This window comes from Nematocida homosporus (genome assembly GCF_024244095.1).
Source record: "Nematocida homosporus strain JUm1504 chromosome Unknown 4449, whole genome shotgun sequence".
Lineage (NCBI taxonomy): Eukaryota > Fungi > Microsporidia > Nematocida > Nematocida homosporus.
The window spans coordinates 38,109-55,716 of record NW_026250682.1 but is presented as its reverse complement, the minus strand read 5'-3'; the positions used below and the strand labels follow the sequence as shown (position 1 = coordinate 55,716).

The 17,608-nt window shown below is 42.5% G+C and overlaps 15 protein-coding genes across 15 annotated transcripts in view; 4 read left to right on the top strand and 11 right to left on the bottom strand.

Moving 5' to 3' along the window:
- Positions 1-512: 512 nt before the first annotated feature.
- NEHOM01_0873 (ATP-dependent RNA helicase DDX49/DBP8) lies at positions 513-1,766 on the top strand (the record flags this gene model as incomplete). Its single annotated transcript, XM_051489751.1, has 1 exon — positions 513-1,766. One exon carries the CDS (start codon positions 513-515, stop codon positions 1,764-1,766), a length of 1,254 nt encoding a protein of 417 aa, XP_051345711.1.
- A 324-nt stretch (positions 1,767-2,090) lies between these two features.
- Positions 2,091-3,869, top strand: NEHOM01_0872 (glycyl-tRNA synthetase; the record flags this gene model as incomplete). The annotated part of the gene is made up of 1 exon (XM_051489750.1): positions 2,091-3,869. One exon carries the CDS (start codon positions 2,091-2,093, stop codon positions 3,867-3,869), a length of 1,779 nt encoding a protein of 592 aa, XP_051345710.1.
- An 18-nt stretch (positions 3,870-3,887) lies between these two features.
- On the bottom strand, positions 3,888-4,370 carry NEHOM01_0871 (uncharacterized protein; the record flags this gene model as incomplete). Its single annotated transcript, XM_051489749.1, has 1 exon — positions 3,888-4,370. One exon carries the CDS (start codon positions 4,368-4,370, stop codon positions 3,888-3,890), a length of 483 nt encoding a protein of 160 aa, XP_051345709.1.
- A 49-nt stretch (positions 4,371-4,419) lies between these two features.
- NEHOM01_0870 (uncharacterized protein) lies at positions 4,420-5,061 on the bottom strand (the record flags this gene model as incomplete). The annotated part of the gene is made up of 1 exon (XM_051489748.1): positions 4,420-5,061. The coding sequence occupies one exon, from the start codon at positions 5,059-5,061 to the stop codon at positions 4,420-4,422; it is 642 nt and encodes a 213-aa protein (XP_051345708.1).
- A 223-nt stretch (positions 5,062-5,284) lies between these two features.
- Positions 5,285-6,730, bottom strand: NEHOM01_0869 (uncharacterized protein; the record flags this gene model as incomplete). The annotated part of the gene is made up of 1 exon (XM_051489747.1): positions 5,285-6,730. The coding sequence occupies one exon, from the start codon at positions 6,728-6,730 to the stop codon at positions 5,285-5,287; it is 1,446 nt and encodes a 481-aa protein (XP_051345707.1).
- A 133-nt stretch (positions 6,731-6,863) lies between these two features.
- Positions 6,864-7,487, top strand: NEHOM01_0868 (uncharacterized protein; the record flags this gene model as incomplete). Its single annotated transcript, XM_051489746.1, has 1 exon — positions 6,864-7,487. The coding sequence occupies one exon, from the start codon at positions 6,864-6,866 to the stop codon at positions 7,485-7,487; it is 624 nt and encodes a 207-aa protein (XP_051345706.1).
- Positions 7,488-7,654: 167 nt separating this feature from the next.
- Positions 7,655-8,095, bottom strand: NEHOM01_0867 (uncharacterized protein; the record flags this gene model as incomplete). Its single annotated transcript, XM_051489745.1, has 1 exon — positions 7,655-8,095. The coding sequence occupies one exon, from the start codon at positions 8,093-8,095 to the stop codon at positions 7,655-7,657; it is 441 nt and encodes a 146-aa protein (XP_051345705.1).
- A 13-nt stretch (positions 8,096-8,108) lies between these two features.
- Positions 8,109-8,597, top strand: NEHOM01_0866 (uncharacterized protein; the record flags this gene model as incomplete). The annotated part of the gene is made up of 1 exon (XM_051489744.1): positions 8,109-8,597. One exon carries the CDS (start codon positions 8,109-8,111, stop codon positions 8,595-8,597), a length of 489 nt encoding a protein of 162 aa, XP_051345704.1.
- A 389-nt stretch (positions 8,598-8,986) lies between these two features.
- NEHOM01_0865 (protein KTI12) lies at positions 8,987-9,781 on the bottom strand (the record flags this gene model as incomplete). The annotated part of the gene is made up of 1 exon (XM_051489743.1): positions 8,987-9,781. One exon carries the CDS (start codon positions 9,779-9,781, stop codon positions 8,987-8,989), a length of 795 nt encoding a protein of 264 aa, XP_051345703.1.
- Positions 9,782-10,073: 292 nt separating this feature from the next.
- On the bottom strand, positions 10,074-10,361 carry NEHOM01_0839 (cyclin-dependent kinase regulatory subunit CKS1; the record flags this gene model as incomplete). Its single annotated transcript, XM_051489717.1, has 1 exon — positions 10,074-10,361. One exon carries the CDS (start codon positions 10,359-10,361, stop codon positions 10,074-10,076), a length of 288 nt encoding a protein of 95 aa, XP_051345677.1.
- Positions 10,362-10,673: 312 nt separating this feature from the next.
- NEHOM01_0864 (large subunit ribosomal protein L24e) lies at positions 10,674-11,036 on the bottom strand (the record flags this gene model as incomplete). The annotated part of the gene is made up of 1 exon (XM_051489742.1): positions 10,674-11,036. One exon carries the CDS (start codon positions 11,034-11,036, stop codon positions 10,674-10,676), a length of 363 nt encoding a protein of 120 aa, XP_051345702.1.
- A 399-nt stretch (positions 11,037-11,435) lies between these two features.
- On the bottom strand, positions 11,436-12,704 carry NEHOM01_0863 (DDB1- and CUL4-associated factor 13; the record flags this gene model as incomplete). Its single annotated transcript, XM_051489741.1, has 1 exon — positions 11,436-12,704. One exon carries the CDS (start codon positions 12,702-12,704, stop codon positions 11,436-11,438), a length of 1,269 nt encoding a protein of 422 aa, XP_051345701.1.
- A 600-nt stretch (positions 12,705-13,304) lies between these two features.
- On the bottom strand, positions 13,305-15,365 carry NEHOM01_0862 (uncharacterized protein; the record flags this gene model as incomplete). Its single annotated transcript, XM_051489740.1, has 1 exon — positions 13,305-15,365. The coding sequence occupies one exon, from the start codon at positions 15,363-15,365 to the stop codon at positions 13,305-13,307; it is 2,061 nt and encodes a 686-aa protein (XP_051345700.1).
- Positions 15,366-15,842: 477 nt separating this feature from the next.
- On the bottom strand, positions 15,843-16,835 carry NEHOM01_0861 (adenosine kinase; the record flags this gene model as incomplete). Its single annotated transcript, XM_051489739.1, has 1 exon — positions 15,843-16,835. One exon carries the CDS (start codon positions 16,833-16,835, stop codon positions 15,843-15,845), a length of 993 nt encoding a protein of 330 aa, XP_051345699.1.
- Positions 16,836-17,499: 664 nt separating this feature from the next.
- NEHOM01_0860 (condensin complex subunit 2) overlaps positions 17,500-17,608 on the bottom strand; it is a gene marked incomplete at both ends in the record, with an annotated part of 1,392 nt that continues 1,283 nt past the window's right edge. The window contains one exon of the mRNA XM_051489738.1: positions 17,500-17,608. This exon is cut by the window's right edge and continues 1,283 nt beyond it. Coding sequence (XP_051345698.1) covers positions 17,500-17,608 — 109 coding nt within the window.

The window sequence follows — 17,608 nt, the reverse complement described above, 5'->3', positions numbered from 1 at the left end:
ATTGATGATAAGGACAAAGTTGATATTGGGGTAAGTAAAGTTTAAATAAAGAGTTTACAATGTTTACAAAATTGAAATTGAATTGAGTTGAGTTTTATTTGAGTTTTAGTCGAGTTTGTTTGTGTTTTAGTTAAGATATAGTTAATTAGTTGAAATAAGATACTTGTTCCTGGCCGGGGCATGAGATTGCAATATGTGTATTGATAGATTGTTTATTTATACTTTGCGAGATGGCCGGTAGCGATAAGCACCAATTGGGTTAGTAGTGAGTTAGTAGTGAGTCAGTATGACCAATCATGATCATATCTCAATAGGAGTCAGCAAGTGATTTTCATATCATACTAATCCAATTAAGTAAAGTATTGGGTTGAGTTGAGTTGAGTTGAGTTAAGTTAAGTTAGTGTTTTATTTGTCAACCCAACCCAACCTAACCCAACCCAACCTAACCCCACCCAATACTAACTTAACTTAACGCAATGCTAATCAATTAGCAGTGCAGGATTTTGCAAGAGATGCTGTTTTCGGACAATGAAGAAATTAACGACATTTTAAAACGAATTGGATACAAAGAACCAACCCGGATCCAGGCAAAGATGCTTCCCTTTCGCGAAGAACGGGATGTCATGGGCTTAGCAGAGACAGGAACAGGAAAAACAGCTTGTTTTGTAATCCCTTTGGTCGAAAAACTAGCTGATGACCCGTATGGCATTCATTCGCTGATTCTTACTCCAACTAGAGAGTTGTGCTTACAGACAAAAGAGCAAATAGATGTAATTGGCAACTACTTTGGCATTCGTAGTGAAATAGTGCATGGTGGAGTTGAGATTCACAAACAAACTGCTGCTCTTCTGAAGAAGCCGCACATAGTAGTCTCAACGCCGGGAAGATTAGCAGCTATGCTAAGCAGCAAAGAAACCTTGGCATGCTTCCGGCGGCTACAAATGGTTGTGCTAGACGAAGCTGATTTACTGCTCAATGGTCCACAGTCTCGGCCGGTCTACCAAATTCTTAGTCTACTCCCGTCTAAGCACCAAATGCTTCTCTTCTCCGCCACTGACATTACCCCACAAGTACCTATTCGCATGGAAGCAGCTGGAAACGAGACCGACTCTCAACCAGCCCCAGAGCTAACCTGTCCCGCACTTTGGGATATGATCCACCAAAAGCAGATGTGTAAGATGGATGTGCGGGAAGAATCTATCCCCAAGCAAATCACTCAAGAGTATGCCTTAGTCCACAATCATGCCAAAGCAGCCCATTTAGTGACTTTGCTCTTAGAAGAGTACCCCAACAACAAAGTCATTGTTTTCTTGAACCGCTCCGAAGAGTGCACTATTTTGGCTAAGATTCTTCCCGAGCTGGGCGTAAATGCAGCCAGTCTGAGTCGAGGCATGGACTATCGCACGCGTCTGCACGCCTTTAACGACTTCCGAGCCAGTCGGATTCGAGTGCTCCTAACTACTGATATAGCTTCACGAGGTCTGGATATCAAAGATATTTCCCTAGTAATCAATTATGACTTGCCCAACAATCCAATTGATTACATTCATCGTATTGGTCGAACCGGTCGATTATTACAAACAGGATGTGCTCTTTCTTTTGTGGCCACCGGAGACTCCGCCCTTCTCGAGCACATCCAAGCCCACACCCAAACCACTATTCAGGAGAAAAAGCTCGCCCCACTCACTAGTCCCAAACTCCTCAACCGAATCACCACACATCGCCAGTTCATCCTGGAAAAGATGGCCAATTCCAACACCAGCTAAGCCCCACCTAACTCAACCGACCCAATAAGATACGCAAAGCCAAAGCAACCTATTCAATAAATCAAATCAACATAACTAAATAGCAAATCAACAGACCACAATACAATACACTTAAACTATACTATACTAAACTATACCATATCATATCAAACTAAATCACACTTAAACTATACCATATCAAACCAAATCACACCCAATACTATACCACATCAAACCAAATCACACTTAAACTATACTATACCACACCAAATCAAACTAACCCAATACTAAACCTAATCTAAGTAGAGAGTGCCGCCGTAATAGACTTTTTTTATGAGTAGTCCAATGGAAGAGAAGCGAAAGAAGCTTGAGCAAACGGCCAAACGACGATTTTTCTATATTCAGAGTTTTGAGGCCTATGGTGGTGTATCGGGCTTTTTTGATTATGGCCCGCATATGTGTGCTCTACAAAACAACTTTCTCTCTATTTGGCGCCGATTCTTTGTCCTAGAAGAGAGTATGCAAGAAGTAGACACGGCTATCATTACACCTTTTGAAGTACTTAAGTCTAGTGGACACGTTGATAAGTTTACTGATCTAATGTGTAGTGATGCCAAAACCGGTGATATCTATCGGGCCGATCATTTAGTGAAGGACTGGCTAGAAAGAGAAGCAGTTACTAAACCAGAGGAGATCAAAAAGGAAATGTACCAAACAGCGGCTAAAATTGATTCATTTGGTCTTGAGGAGTTGCAAGAAATCATTGAGCATTATCAGATCAAGAGTGAAACTGGAAATGACCTAACTAAGGTTGTTCATTTTAACTTGATGTTTAATACGGTGGTTGGGCCTGGTGGCAAGACCCAGTCCTTTTTACGGCCGGAGACTGCGCAAGGCCAGTTTTTGAACTTCAAGCGGTTGTTAGAGGCTAATGGAGATAAGATGCCATTTGCAAGTGCAATGGTGGGAAAAGCCTTCCGAAATGAAATCAGTCCTCGCACTGGACTCTTCCGTGTACGTGAGTTTTTGATGGCGGAGATAGAACACTTTGTGCATCCTCAAGAGAAGAAACACTCGAAGTTTGCAGCAGAGAAGGAAACCTGTATTCCCCTTCTCTACCAGCGGCCAGGAGATTCGGAACAGACACTTCACTCTATGAAGATTGGAGATGCTGTGGCTCAAGGCGTAGTTAACAACGAAACTTTAGGATACTTTATTGCCCGAGTTTTCCAGTTCTTAACTAAGATAGGTATTCCTAGTAAAGAGATTAGGATGCGGCAGCACTTGCCCACGGAAATGGCTCACTATGCAACGGATTGCTGGGATGCGGAGATTAACAGTAGCTTTGGCTGGATTGAGTGTGTGGGAATTGCCGATCGGGCCTGCTACGACTTAAGTGTTCACAGTAAGAAGACAGGCGATAAACTAGTGGCTCGAAGAGCTCTGCCAGCTCCTATTACCGTTGAGAAGCTTGTGCCAATAGTTGACAAGAAGAAACTAGGTGCCAAGTTCCGTGGCAAGGCCCCAGCATTGATTGAACAGTTGACCAGTATGTCCCAAGACGAGCTAGCTAAACGGGCAGTTAATGGTACAATGGAAATAACCTACGAAAACGAGCAACTGCATATCTCGGTGGAGAAGCAGACTGAAATTCAGCACGTGGAGGAGTACACGCCCAATGTAATCGAGCCTTCCTTTGGTATTGGCCGGATTCTTTATGCTTTGTTGTGGCATAGCTTTGATCTTCGGGACCAGGACGAGCAACGGGCCTACTTTAGGTTTACCCCGCAGATGGCTCCAACTAAGTGCATGATTTTGCCTTTACAGGAGGATGCACGATTTACTATGATTACGAGCCAGCTGAAGGCTAACATAATCGAGCAGGGAGTTAGCTGCCAATCTGATGAGAGTCGAAACTCAATCGGACGGCGGTATGCCCGCGCAGATGAGATTGGAGTGCCTTTCTGCGTTACCATTGATTTTGATACGTTAAACGATCAAAGTGTGACTATTCGCGAGCGGGATAGCTGTGCTCAAATAAGAGTGCTGATTGAGAGGGTTCCTCGACTGCTGGCTGATTTAGCCGCGGAACGAGTCCTCTTTACGCAATTAGCTAATCAATAAAAGAGCCAGATGGTTTATTTACTTGGTATATTTTCTATCTATCTTCATAGCCGGCCCGATAAAGAAGTACTTCTTGTTCTCCACGTAGAGAAAGAAGTTGTACATTGCTTTGGGAAAGATCTTGACTACGCCGTTAATGGAGATGGCTAGAGTATTTTTGGTCTCATTAACAATGATGCCGGTTCGTTCTGGGTCTTCTTGTGGGGCGGCATGGGGAACTGGGGAGGCCAAAGCACCCATTAGCTCGGTTTTAGATAAAAGAGCTAGCAAGGACATGTTGGTTGTTTGCTTGACCATTTGGGCGATGTAGTTGGTGAAGTGTTGGTTTAGTTGCTGGGCGACGGCCCATGTGATATTTTCATAATCGGCCTTTTCGGATCGATTCTTCTTCTTAGGCGGGTGTTCGTAAGCAGTAGTGCCTAGCCAAACAGTCATGTCTTTATTCTCACTATTTGGCTGGGTTGACGAGCGAGATAGAAAGTGGGCCTCGGCATTGAACATTGTAGAGGAGCGTGCAAAGTATTTACTATTTATTGACTAGTCTGGGCAATTACATCCATCCTTGGCAGACCAAGGCGTTCTGGTTCTCAGGGGTGAGTTGGCAGAGGATCTGATGAAGGATGCTAGAAAGCCGCTTCAAGCGGGCTTTGGGGTTGGTGAAGTCGCCCATCCAGTAGTAGGAGACGCAGCTATTCTGGCAGCGGAGTAGCTCAATTCCTCTAGCGATCAAAGCTTGTAATTGCCTTCTTAAAGCAGCCCTCTGGGCTGGTGTTTTGGCGCGGCGGATAGCACGGTGGATTGAGTATAAGAACATGTTAACATTGCTGTTGTAGCCTGGCGAGCAGTTAGAGGGAGGGCAGGCAGGGGGGCAAGCGGGAGGACATGCTGGTGGGCATTGGATTGGGCAAACAGGAGGACAAGCAGGGGGGCACGCAGGTGGACAAGCAGGAGGGCAGGCAGGTGGACATGCCGGTGGGCACGCAGGAGGGCATTGAATTGGGCATTGGATTGGGCAAACAGAGGGCATGAAATAGGAGTCAAAGCCATCAATGGCAAAGAAGTCGTGTTTGTCTTGGACTTTCTCAGTATTAGAGGCAGTGTTGGCTACAGCGACTTCCTCACCAGTGTTACCAGCCCGGGCTAGTTCAAAAAGAGTAAGGGCACAAGTTCCTAACAAAGCGAGTAACTTCATGATAAAAGGATGCACATAACCTTATTTATGGGTTTAAAAAGCCTAGGCCCGACGAAATCAACTGTGAATCTACCCCTAAAAGGAAACCTAAATTAGCACTAAGAATTAGAGTAAAAGGCTGATATTTGGATGGGCCTAATATTGAGTTAGGTGGTGTTGAGTTAGGTGGTGTGGGGTTAGGTGATGTTAAGTTAGGAGATGTTAAGTTAGTATTGGATTAAAGTTAGTATCGGGTTGTCATTAGACTGGGTTGGGGTTGGAGTACTTTGTGGTGGGTTTGGAAGATAGACATGTTTAGCATATTAAAGAGTAGCAAAGCAATGATCTGGCACATGATAAAGGTGGCAAGGCAGCGGAAGTAGGCTAGTTTGGTTGAGGGCCCTGAAATCTCTTCAACTCGAGTGGGCTCAGTGATCTTTCCGGCTTCTTTAATACGCACAATAATGTTCTTAGACCACCAGTACCATAGAATCAAGATAAACTCAACAAAAAGGATCTCAATAAACAGCTGAGTTTGGCAAACAGATATCTCTTTTTGATAGTTATTTGTAAGCATATTACCAGCCTTATTCGAGAAGCGGTGCTGTAAAAGTGAGCCGCGCTGAGTGGATATCACTGCTAGTTGGATAGCTCTTTGGGCGATCTCGCTAAAAGTCGCAAAGTTGTTAACAACGATCTGGCGCTGAGCGACTAGTAGGGAAGAAAAGATAAGCAAGAAGGAAAACTGCATGTGGGGCAAAGCGAAGAACTTTAACTTCGCAAAGGCAGTTCCGTATCCAATGACAATGGCAAAGTAGGACAAAAGCATACTAAACACCGAAACAAACGAAATCTTCCCCCCAATATCCGCATAGATATACCAAAAAGTCCCGCCCCACAACAGGACAAACAACGGAACAATCAGCACATAAATAGTGCGAACCACCATATAGCGATGGCGAAAGCCAAAAATCAAAGCCAGCATCCCAAACCCGCCCAAACCATCCATCAGCAAGGCAAACAAAAAGGGATCACCACTTCTTTCCTTGTCTTCTTGTGAGTAAGCAATTAGCTCAGTCAGACTTAAAGTTATCGTGCGAATAGCCAGTAGAAAGAAGAAGAAAGCAAAACAAAGAACCGGAAAGAATCCAGTATCACGGGTAAAAAAGGAACGAAGTTCATGATAGCGAGCCGTCAGCAAAACCCACGCGCTATGAAGGTTACCCGGCAGTAGCACGCTTTCTTTGCTACCGCTTTTTGGCGAGAGTAGCAACTCCTGAGCGGGCTGCTTTGGGGCCGAGTTTGGTTTCATATCGTAGCTGCCGATGAGCACGGCGTTAACAGCAGCCGGCGTGGATGACTCCAGCGAAGCAACACTGCCTATGCTTAGTCTGGATTGGGTTGGCATTAGCATAATTGACTGGGTTGATTGCTGTCTTCGCATTGGTACACTCACCGACTTTCCGTCCACAAACACCTGCCGCGTAAACCCACTACTTGAATGGCGAAGGGGGGCTAAAGGAATCGAATCGGTTGCTGATAGTCGTCGCGAAGCCGTATCTGTTAAGTTCATAGAACCGCGTGCAGTGGTCTGGCCCGCGCTACTACTTACTGGAGCGATACTATCTACAAAGGCCAGATGAACGCTTTGTCTTTTCAAAGTATTAGATTGTTCCCGGTGGTCAGGCATGCAAAAAAGGGCCCCAATCGTGATATACTCCCACTAATCGTGATTTCTTCAATTCGATGCCATCTAACTCAAATCAAATACTAACCCACAGTATCACTATACTAATCCAATACACCCAGAAATTTATTACCAAATGAACAAAAGCACCTCTAAGACCTCTAACACTACCAAGTCCACCGAACAAACCGATCACTCCCATCTTCCTAATCCCTTTAATGCCCCGAATACCACCAGCACAACCCCAAGCAAGAAGCCCCGAGAAAAGCCCTTTACGGCTAAAGACTTCATTCAAAGCAAATTCGGTCTTTCTCTCCTCAACCAAGCCACACCCATCTACCACAGAAGACTAGCACAAATTCAAGCTCAATCCGACACTACCCCCTCTACGCAACACTACCAGCACCTAAGACTTCTCTGTAAGCTCTACACCAGCTGGATTCAGGCCTCAGCTCTCTGTGGCAACAAACGAACTCGTGCCTACCATCATCTCAAAGCCGTTCAAATAGCCGTTAAAACAACCAAAGTACCAACCACCACCGACACCAACCCCACTTCTGATATCACTACAAAATCCAAAACTAGCGTAGCTAAATCCACACCCAAGACATATAAGTCTACTCCAGCCAAATCACACACGTTTATTGAAGACTCATCGCCGTCGATGTCTATGTCATTACCCTCCGGAATCTTTTCCAGCACACAAGAGGACCAAAGTACTTTAGAGCAGACCTTAGCAGACTTATTTGATTCCGATTAAGTTGGGTTGAGTTAAGTTAAGTTGAGTTAAGTTAAGTTGAGTTGGGTTGCGTTGGGTTGAGATGTGATGTGATGTGATAAGATAGAGATAAAACTGAGTTAATATTTAGTTAAGATCAAAATGAGATCAAATGAGTCCGTATTGGGTTAGTAGCAAGTTAAGTTAACTTATTTTAAGGTATCTAAGAGACTCCAATGATCGAGTGTCTGGATGCCGGCCATTGTTTTGATATACTCTTGCACCGCGACTCCGGCCAGAATGTTTAAATACTCGCGATACACACTACTATCAATCTGAGCAGGAGTGCATTGGGTTAGTATTGGGTTGCTTTTGGCAATGCTTAAGGTTTTAGTACAAATATACAACTGATTGCTATCTAAACCATCAGAACACACAGTATCCGGCTGATCAACTACAAAAACCCAATCAACCTCGCCCCGATCTTTTTCAGTCACCAACTGACTACCAATTTGGGTAATAAGCCGAATTAAAAATGGCAGAATATCGGAATTTTCAGGAGCAACTATTCTTACCTTTGCACTACTAAGCTTTTGCTGAGTTTCTTCCCCAAATAACCTTATCTGTCTAGAGTACTTCTCCCGGTCCATCCCAATTTTTTCGATGCCCGAAAAAGAGCTTTATCCCGAAGATGACTGGATCCTTTTCACCGGCAAAACTCCCCAAACCTTCCTAAAACTCTTTATGGAAGCCAGCACTGGTGAGTCCGTAGTTATTCCCAAATCAACTCAAGAGTATATGATCAGTCGAGTCAAGACCTACTACCCGCGCAGTTCGTCTTTCATACCTCCTTATGTCCTCCTGCTTATTCTCACCGAATGCCGCCAGCTTTGCTTCACTGAATTAGCACTAGCCACAGATAAGCATCTATATCTACGCGGAGCCGGCTCCCAGATCAAAACTCCAGCCAAACACTTCGCACATGGCTGGTTAACACTGGCTATAACTGATCCACTGCGCAGCTACGAAGGAGAGTTACGCCGAATCTCCAAAGGCCTTTCCTTACATCTCAAGCAAGACATCTACACCCGCACATATCCTTGGAACACAGTATTTGGCTACACCTTTACCTCCCACACAACCCGCGTATAGTATTAAGTTAGTATTAAGTTAGTATTGAATGAGTATTAGGTTTGGTTTATTGATTGGGTTTGATTGGGTTAGGTTTGGTTTATTGATCAAGAGGGAAGTATTGAGTTAGCAAGTAGATGGAATTAAGTTATGTTTATAGAAAGACAATTACGAATACGAATACTAACACGAACATTGATATTGTTCTGATTTCAAAGATTAAATACTAACAGAGTTTGTTTTAACTATTACTATACTAGATTTAAGTGAGACATGAATTCGGTTAGTAAGGTATTATCTTATTTATACTTTATCCTAACCCAATCCTAAACACCATCACAACCCCAACACAACACCACCACCATCATAACACAACACAATACAACACCAATCAAACCTAACCCAATTTATTAGTTGTGCAAATACTTCTCAAGGTACTCTCTAAAGATCCGATTGACTTCTGGGAGTTGTGGCGGGTTCATCTTAATTGAAGCAAGAAAGTCCCGTTCTGCCTGCCGAGATACGCCTAAGGGAACAACTTCTTTCTGTTTCCATTCATCCATTACCTGGTTAATTACTTCTTTAACCTTAGTTAGGTACTTAGCATCATCCAATTGCGGAATAAGTTTAGTCGCCGAGACTCGCTTCTTCTTTGTTTTCTTAATCACACTAGCCACCTCCTCAGCCACTACAGCCTTCATTCGTTCATCCACTAACCCAACTGTCAAACAAGGCCTATCCCAACGATCACCATCACGAGGTTTTTCAAAAATCCGTTGCATAACCACCACCGACTCTTTCTCTCCATTAGGATCCACTCGAATAAACTCCCAGCCTAACCCAAGACCAGCACTACCTTGCAAACAAGCCTGCTGTACTTCCAACTCCTTAAGCTCACCTCCTTCACCAAATTCACCTCTATAATAGACATGGGCCATATCCATGGAACAATTCCGAGCTAAACTAGCCAATTCATACCGCAAACTCTTCATGTGCAAAGGCGCATAAACCGCAACTAGCACATCCATAGATAGTTTATTCTGAACAGCCGCCTTAAGAACACTTACTTCTTCCCGCGAATCCACTCCAATCCTTTCCTGGCCAACCACCACCAGCGAATACTCTCGACTAAAAGTCTCCACCAGTCCCAAAAAGAGTTCTTTCTTAGCCAAACTCGGCATTCCCGACACAATCAACAACGGCATGGACAAAATTTAAGCACCAATTAGATAGATCAACAGATGTTAAGTTAAGTTGAGTTATGCTAAGTTATGTTATGTTACGTTGAGTTGAGTTATGTTGAGTTAAGTTAAGTTACGTTGAGTTACGTTATGATTCTTATTAGATAACCAACCCCACCCAATACCTACTCAACTCAACTCCACCCAAACACAACTCAATACCAACTCCACCCAATACCAACCCAATACTTAACTCCATCTTAATACAACTAGATATAAGCAAGGTATATGTTTATTATAGATATGAGTTGAGTTATCACTGTGACTTTGTAGTCAACTCAAAATCACTGCCAGCACAGACCTTCCTCTTGCGAAAAAGGAGAATGTGCGGCTCTGGCTTGAAAACCATATAGTGCTGCCAGCCACTGCTCTGCATAATACCCAGTGCTCGCCATTCGTGCTCCTCTAACAACCGATCTCTAGGCACGTGTTTAGACAACTCAGCCGGTAAAATCACATGTCTATATATATTGGCCTGCGCATCCTCATAAGTATCACTATAGTATATCTTATCAGACAATTGCGACACTTCCTGGGGATCCATTGGCGAGTAAAAAAAAGACCAAAATGACAGAAGGGGGATTCGAACCCCCGCCCCGGAGGACTAGAACCTGAATCTAGCGTCTTAGACCACTCGACCATTCTGCCACTCATCGTAAGCCATCCACGACCCACTCAAATAAGTACTAGTTGAGTTGAGTTATGTTGAGTTGAGTTATGTTGAGTTGGGTTGAGTTAGTATTGGAATGGGTAACCACTACAAAGCTTACCTTAACTTAACTCACTACACAGCTTAACTTAACTTAACTCACTACAAAACATAACATAACTTAACTCAATCACTTAATCACATTTATTAGTTGCTTTGTGAAACTCTCTTTATCTTATCCCGTTTGCTAAATCGCACTGAAGGCTCTTGCTTTACCTCCTCAGCACCCATTTTGTTCTTCAGCTCATCTAAGGAAAGACCAACAAAGGACCGAATTGACTTAACTACCTTTGGTGCTTGAACTTTAGAGACTTTAAAGGCTGTGGCCTTCTTACGACTAATTCGTGAGGCCAAAGTCCAGCTAAGTTTCTTAGGGTTCATTTTACGCATAAAATAACTACGACTCTTTCTATTACCTAATAAAAAGGAAGATCCATTTGAAAAGACAACAATGCGACCTTTTCCTCTGTAAATTGAGTGGCCACTAAAACTGCAAACTCCGTATTTCATCTGGGGGGGTAATAAAAGAAAACTAAAAAATAATGTATTCTGTTGCTTTGATTTGATTAGTTAAAGTTTAAGTTAGAGTTGAGATAGGATGGGGTTGAGTGGAGTGGAGTGGGTTTAAGTTTAAGTTTGGAGTGGGGTTAAGTTAGTTTGGGATTGGCTTATATTGATGTATTAGATTGAATTAGTTTAAGTTAGTTTGGATTGGCTTAGATTGAGTTAGAGTTAGTTTAAGATTGTAGTATTTAGATAGTATTAAATTGATGTAGTTGAAGTATTAGATAATTTAAGTTGAATTAGACGAAATTAGATAGTGAGTTATTTGTTAAATAAAGACTAACTTAATGTGTAGATAAGATAAATATGTAGATGTGTATTCTATTAAATTGGTAGGAAATGGATCTAGTTGGAATGGTTGTTCTGGCGGTTTTGCTCTTTGCGCTGTTGGGCTTGGAGGTGGTGGAAACGGTTGCGGGCTTCGGCTTTGAGGACCCGGGGGAGAATGATGTGGCGAGTGAGTGTGGAGAGTTGGTTGACTTGGCTGTACTTGCGCTTGAGGAGGGAGCCAAGGGCTCGGGAGTCCTCTTCTGTTTTGTTGAGGAGTTTTTGGGGGCGGTTGGGATTGGCTTGCCAGATACGAAGGTTAGTGTCTGTGCTGCCGGATAGGAGGTAGTGACTGTCGTTGGTGCAGAAAAGAGCATTGATGCCTTGCATTCTTCGGTTGTGGTAGATGTGCTCTTGAGTATGAGTGAGGTTGTTACCGAAAATACGGATGGTGCGGTCGAGGGAGGCAGTAGCTAGTTTTTGGCCGTTGGGGAAGTAAGTGAGGTCCATGATGGCCTTAGGATGACCACGTAAGATTTTATTAGGGGGAGTGTAATGGGCTTGACTTTGCTTAGTAAAGAGAATATCGTAGAGATGGACTTCGCCACTATTAAGCCCGGTGGCTAGTTCGGTTGGTTTGTGCGGGTTGATGGCAAAGGCATTGATGGCTGAACTAGTTCGGATGAGGAATTCTTGGTTGCCTGTGCGTGTATCGTAGCCGGCTAAGTGGTTGTCTTCGGCAGTATAGATGGCTTGTGGACTGGCTAGAATGATTCTTTTGGGAGGACGAGTGGTTGCATAGGTGGCAATAGGTTTAATTCGGTCGTGGTCAAAAATGTTAATCCCATCAACAGTAGCTGCTACAAAGGTCGAATCAAAAGAAGAAAGATCTAGAACTGTAGCGGCAGCTAAGAATTCACTAGGAGTAGTTGTAGTTGTAGTAGGAGTAGGAGTGGTGGGAGAATGGGTTTGAATGAAGATGCTTTGGGCTTGTGAGTAGATAAGGTCGTTGTGGAGGAAAGAGAGGGCCCGGGGTGTAGAGAAGGAAGGAATGGTTTGGATTTGCTGTTTAATGGATAGATCCCAAGTACTAATGGCTCCTGAGAAGTCGGTAGAGGCAATTAGATCGTTGTTGGTTTTTGAGCCGACTATCCGAGTAATGCCTTCAGTATGGCCTTCGAGTGCGGTTACAAACGGCTTACGGAAAATATGATCAAGTTTAACTTCTTTAACGGCTCTAAGATACTCTTTGTGTTGTGCATTTGCGGTGTTTTCTTCTTGGTATTTGATGGTAGTTGCTGGATTACCGGGTCCTCGGTCAAGAGTACGAACAGTTAGTGGTTTCATGGCTAAAAAATCTGCGGGTGGTTTAGTAGTGAGTTGGTTTAGTATTGAGTTGAGTTGGTTTAGTATTGGGTTGAGTTGGTGTTGTGTTGGTTTAGTATTGAGTTAGTATTGAGTTGAGTTAGGGTATGTTGATTTAATAAGTAAATAGTTGTGATTATGATAAGTAAAAAATAGGTTAAGATGGTATTGAGATGGTCTAGTGTCTTATCTCAACTTAAGCCTAACTTAAACCTAAGCAATAAATTGAACACAAACCTAACCTAACTTAAACTTAATTTAAACTCGACTCCGGTTGATAATCTACTAATTTGACTATCTACTAATTTGAATATCTACTAACTTGAATATCTACTAATTTGATGATCTACTAATTTGAATATCTACTAATTTGACTATCTATTTTATTGGGTTAGGTTCAAATTTTATACTTTCAGAACTTATCTATTCAAAACTTATCTATTCAGAGCTTATCTATTCAGAACTTATCTATTCAGAACTTATTTATTCAGAACTTATCTACTTAACAAAAACTAAACTTAAAGATAGCCTAATACATCTACGCCTGCCACTAGTGATAGTGATGGTTGCATTAAATTCGATCTAATTGGCGCCTGCCTGGGGGACATTGGCGGCTGCGGAGTCAGGACAATGGAACTTGTTCCCGGCAGTGTAATCTGATAGATTGCGCCGAGCAGAGAAACTGACAATGACAGCTGGAATGATAAGACCGACGAATATGAAAGCAGTAAAGAATACGCGCATAATAGTTATAATGTTTTGTTTGACCGATTCGCGGTCAATGTTGCTGGCTACTGCGCCGGCTTGGGTTGTGTTGGAGACATTAGAATTGCTTTCGGAGAAGTAGTAGAGAAGATAGAATAAGATAGCGATAAGACAAATAATAGCCAGGGCAAAGAAGACATTGCGACTAAACCAATAGGATGGTTGACTAGCCAAATAGTCTTCTTTGTCTTGATAAGTAGTGCCGTCGAGTGGGAGCATTCCAATAGAGAAAGCTCGGAAGAGAGAATCTGCTAAGAACATCGTTGATATAAGAATATAGAATTTGGCCAGAATAACATTTAGAGATAGATTTGGTATGAGAGGCTCCTTGCCAGATATTCGTTTAACCAAACCGACGGGAATGTAAAAGATCAAGTAACTAAGTAGGGTAAACATTGCTAAGACAGTTCGAAGAAATCCTCCACCAATTAATCTAGCGGCATTAACGAGTACTTTCCGGAATGACTCGACTAAGCACATGCCAAAACTACGGCCAGATTTGAACTCACCAACTATCGATCCTAGGAAGAAAGAAAAGAACTTCATAGTAGTAAGGTACGTCCAAATAGAACATATAATGGTAAAGATGCCCAGGGCGGCGCCGGAACCGCTGAAGCCCGTCGCAGGATTATAAACAGCTTTGGACAAAGTAGCGAATGCTTTGATGTCGGTGAAGGAGTCCATGAAAAGAACTGAGCCGGCAGCAAGAGAAATACCGGCTACCCAAAGCCCAAGGATCCAGGGGAAGACCAAACGCATGCGACGGGCACCTCTAGCTACTTGCTCTGCATGTGTAAGGCCGGTTGCTGTGCCCTTTGATTCACCTGCATTATAGTCAGATACATGTTCTTGGAGAGCCAGATCTAGATCATGGAGATAGACTAGATTGGATTCCCGAAAGGCTTTTTTGATCTTATTGCTCAGAGTGCTGCTTACCGGGCGTTTATGGTTGGATATTAAGGGTGTCTTATCACTAATAGTCAATTTGTCCTGGGATTTAACAAGATCTGATAAGGCCCCGCCTAATTTTGGGTTGCTTTTCTTTAGTTCATCTAAAATGCTATCGGCTTTCTCTGGATCCGTGGCATAGAGGGCCAGTGTGCCTTGAATGAGACTTTCAGAAGTTATTCTTGGATTGGTGGGCGGAGGAGATTCCTGAACTATGTTGTAAATGCTTTCGTAGTAGGGAACTCCTTTCTTATTAAGGCCTCTAATCATCGGTAGATCTACATCAATTGCGCTTTTAGCTGCACCAAAATGTCTAGCTACACCAGCCCAAGAAACCAAGACCGAGACAATTCCGGAACAGATAACGGATCCAGCTACAATTCCCACCTGAAGTGAACTCCAATTACCGCTTGGTGCCAAATAAAAGTTGTTGATAATCACACCAGCAATTATTCCAGTGGCCACCATAAGCAAAGTCGCTTGTAAAACATAAGCTAGACCCAAGTAGAGACGTACTCGATGCCGATAAGCTAGATCGGAGAGGTAAGTTAAAATAACGGTTGAACCGCCCAAAAAAAGCATCCAAAGTGCGGCTACTCCAAACCCTTCGTTCCAGAAAAAGCCAATCACCAGATTCAAAAGGAGCTTAGTGAGACTTTCATTTTGAAGTTCAGGCATACTCTTCATCTGTATATTCCAGGCCACAGCTAGTCCAACCAAACTAATGATGAAAACACCAGCTAATAAGTAGTAGAGCAGTCTTTTGTTCAAATTAGAAATACTTTCGGCCTTAGTCGAAGATCGGGGTGGACCATGATTAGCAATCTCACTTTTAATAGCATGTGCTCGTAGCTCATGCGTATCTATATCTATATCGTCATAGCGATCATTCTCACTAGGCTTCTTGGTTTCTGATTTCTTGAGACTCATAGTGCTAATTTTTGCAAACACTTTATTAGTAGAGACTTTGAATTTTTCCTTTTTGGGTAATAACGGTCATTGCAAAAATACTTGATTGATTAATTTATTTCTTACAATTGGTCAGATAAGATAACTTCTAATTCGTCACCAAAATACTATCAAATCATTACCAAAACACTACTAACACAGCACCAATTGAATCACTAATTTAACTATCAAATCAAAATACCAACACAATATCAACACCAATATCAATACTAACACCAATACTAACACAATATCAACACCAATACTAACACAACACCAATTGAATCACTAATTTAATTATTAATCAGTCATAACTTAATACTAAATCTAGTATCATCTAATTGAGTTAGTGTAACACCAACTCAACTCAACTCAACCCAATACTAACTCAACTCAACTCAACTCAACCCAACTCAACTCAACTCAACTCAACTCAACCCAATACTAACTCAACACTAACTAATTGTGCACTATGTTGGCTACTTGCTGAATGTACTCGGCAGAGGCCTCAATACCCGCTTGCAATAAAGGAAGCACATCTTTGTCCTGTAGAGTCTTTTGGTCTTTCAAAGCCCCAATAAAGCCGGCGGCAAAAGAGTCACCCGCTCCATTAGTATTAAGCTCATGCGAAAGAGTCTTGGGCTGAGCAGTTCTTAAAGGCCCACCAGGAATCTGGCCAATAACCGTCTTGGCCCCATCAGTAATGGCAAAGCCACACCCTAACTTAGCTAAATGGCCCGGTAAAGCACTTATATCACTCTCATCAAAAAGAGCAGAGTACTCCTCTTTGTTCCCAATCACAAAGTCACTCTGGGCTAAAACACTAAGAATTTGGGCTTTAAATAGAGTAGCTACCTCTACAGAAGACAAGTTCACTACCAAACAGAATCCTTTACTAGCTTTAGTCTTTATAATAGCTAAAGAATCTTGAGTAACGTTCTTAAGAAAGAAGGTAAAAGAAACAAAGTAGAAAAGGGCGTGCTGATCAATTAAAGCAGCTATTTGCTCTTTAGCCTTATCGGAATAACAAATACTTTCATCCTGTTTAGCTACTAAAGTACGTTCATCACCAGATAAGAAAACTAAAGCCCATTGCGTCGAACATACTGAAGTCCGGTCTAAATGGATGTTGACTAAAGTACCCTCCATCTTCTTAGCTAGAATAGTCCCATAAACATCATGACCAACAATTCCAAAAAAGTCACATTGCAACCAACGCGAAAGTATCTTTTGAGTGTTGAAAGTAGCACCACCAGCTAAAAAAGTAGGAGAGCTTGTTTTACTATCTATTCTGTCCTGTACTAACTGGCAGATAGACTTGTGCTTACTCTCGCAATAGGAAACAATCGTATTTGGCTTTAGTTGGTGATTTTCAAGAGTTTCTTTTGGAACGTGCATAATGATATCAAGCATGGGAGGATAAATAGTCACACACCGGCGTAGTTCTGGCATGGAAGGAGTAAAAAAATATTGTGCTTAGTAGGTATTGTGGTGTTGGTGTTGGTGTTGAGTTGAGGTGGGTTGTGGTGGGTTTAGATTGAAGTGGGTTTGGATTGAAGTGGGTTTGGATTGAGGTGATATTGGATTGATTTTGAGGTGAGTTAGGTTTATTTAAGTTAAGTTAAGTTAGGTTAGGTTAGGTTAGGTTAAGGTGAGTTAAGTTGAATTTGGGTTGAGTTAAGTTGAGTTAGGTTTATTTAAGTTGAGTTAAGTTAGGTTAAGTTGAGTTAAGTTGGGTTAAGTTGAATTGGTTTGGATTTATTGTGTACTAGGAGGTAGTTGTTATAATTGAGTTAGGATTGGGTGGTGAGTAGCTGAAAGCAATAAGAAACTGAAGGTAATGAGTAAATGAAAGTGGTGAGCAACTGAAGGCAATAAGAAACTGAAAGTGAGATTAAATAAAGTGTATGGATGGTTAGATTAGAACTAGTTTATTGTTGAGTTGGGGCGGTTAAGTGCAGGTCGGTGAGAGGGGCAAGGGTATTGGGGTGGATGGATGTAATTCGGAGGTTCTTTTCATTGGCAAGATGGAGGAGGGAGACAAGATAGAATTGAGTAGAAACTTCCTTTTCATGGACAGTGTGGTAGATGTGATCGAGGTTTGTTTCGCCTTTGGTTATTTCACTCCAGAGATGGTCTTTGACCCGGACAATGTCATTCTTGCGGGCTTTACGAAGTGCGCTTTGAAGTAGACGCTGGGAGAGTAGAGATGGTGTGGCTGTGGG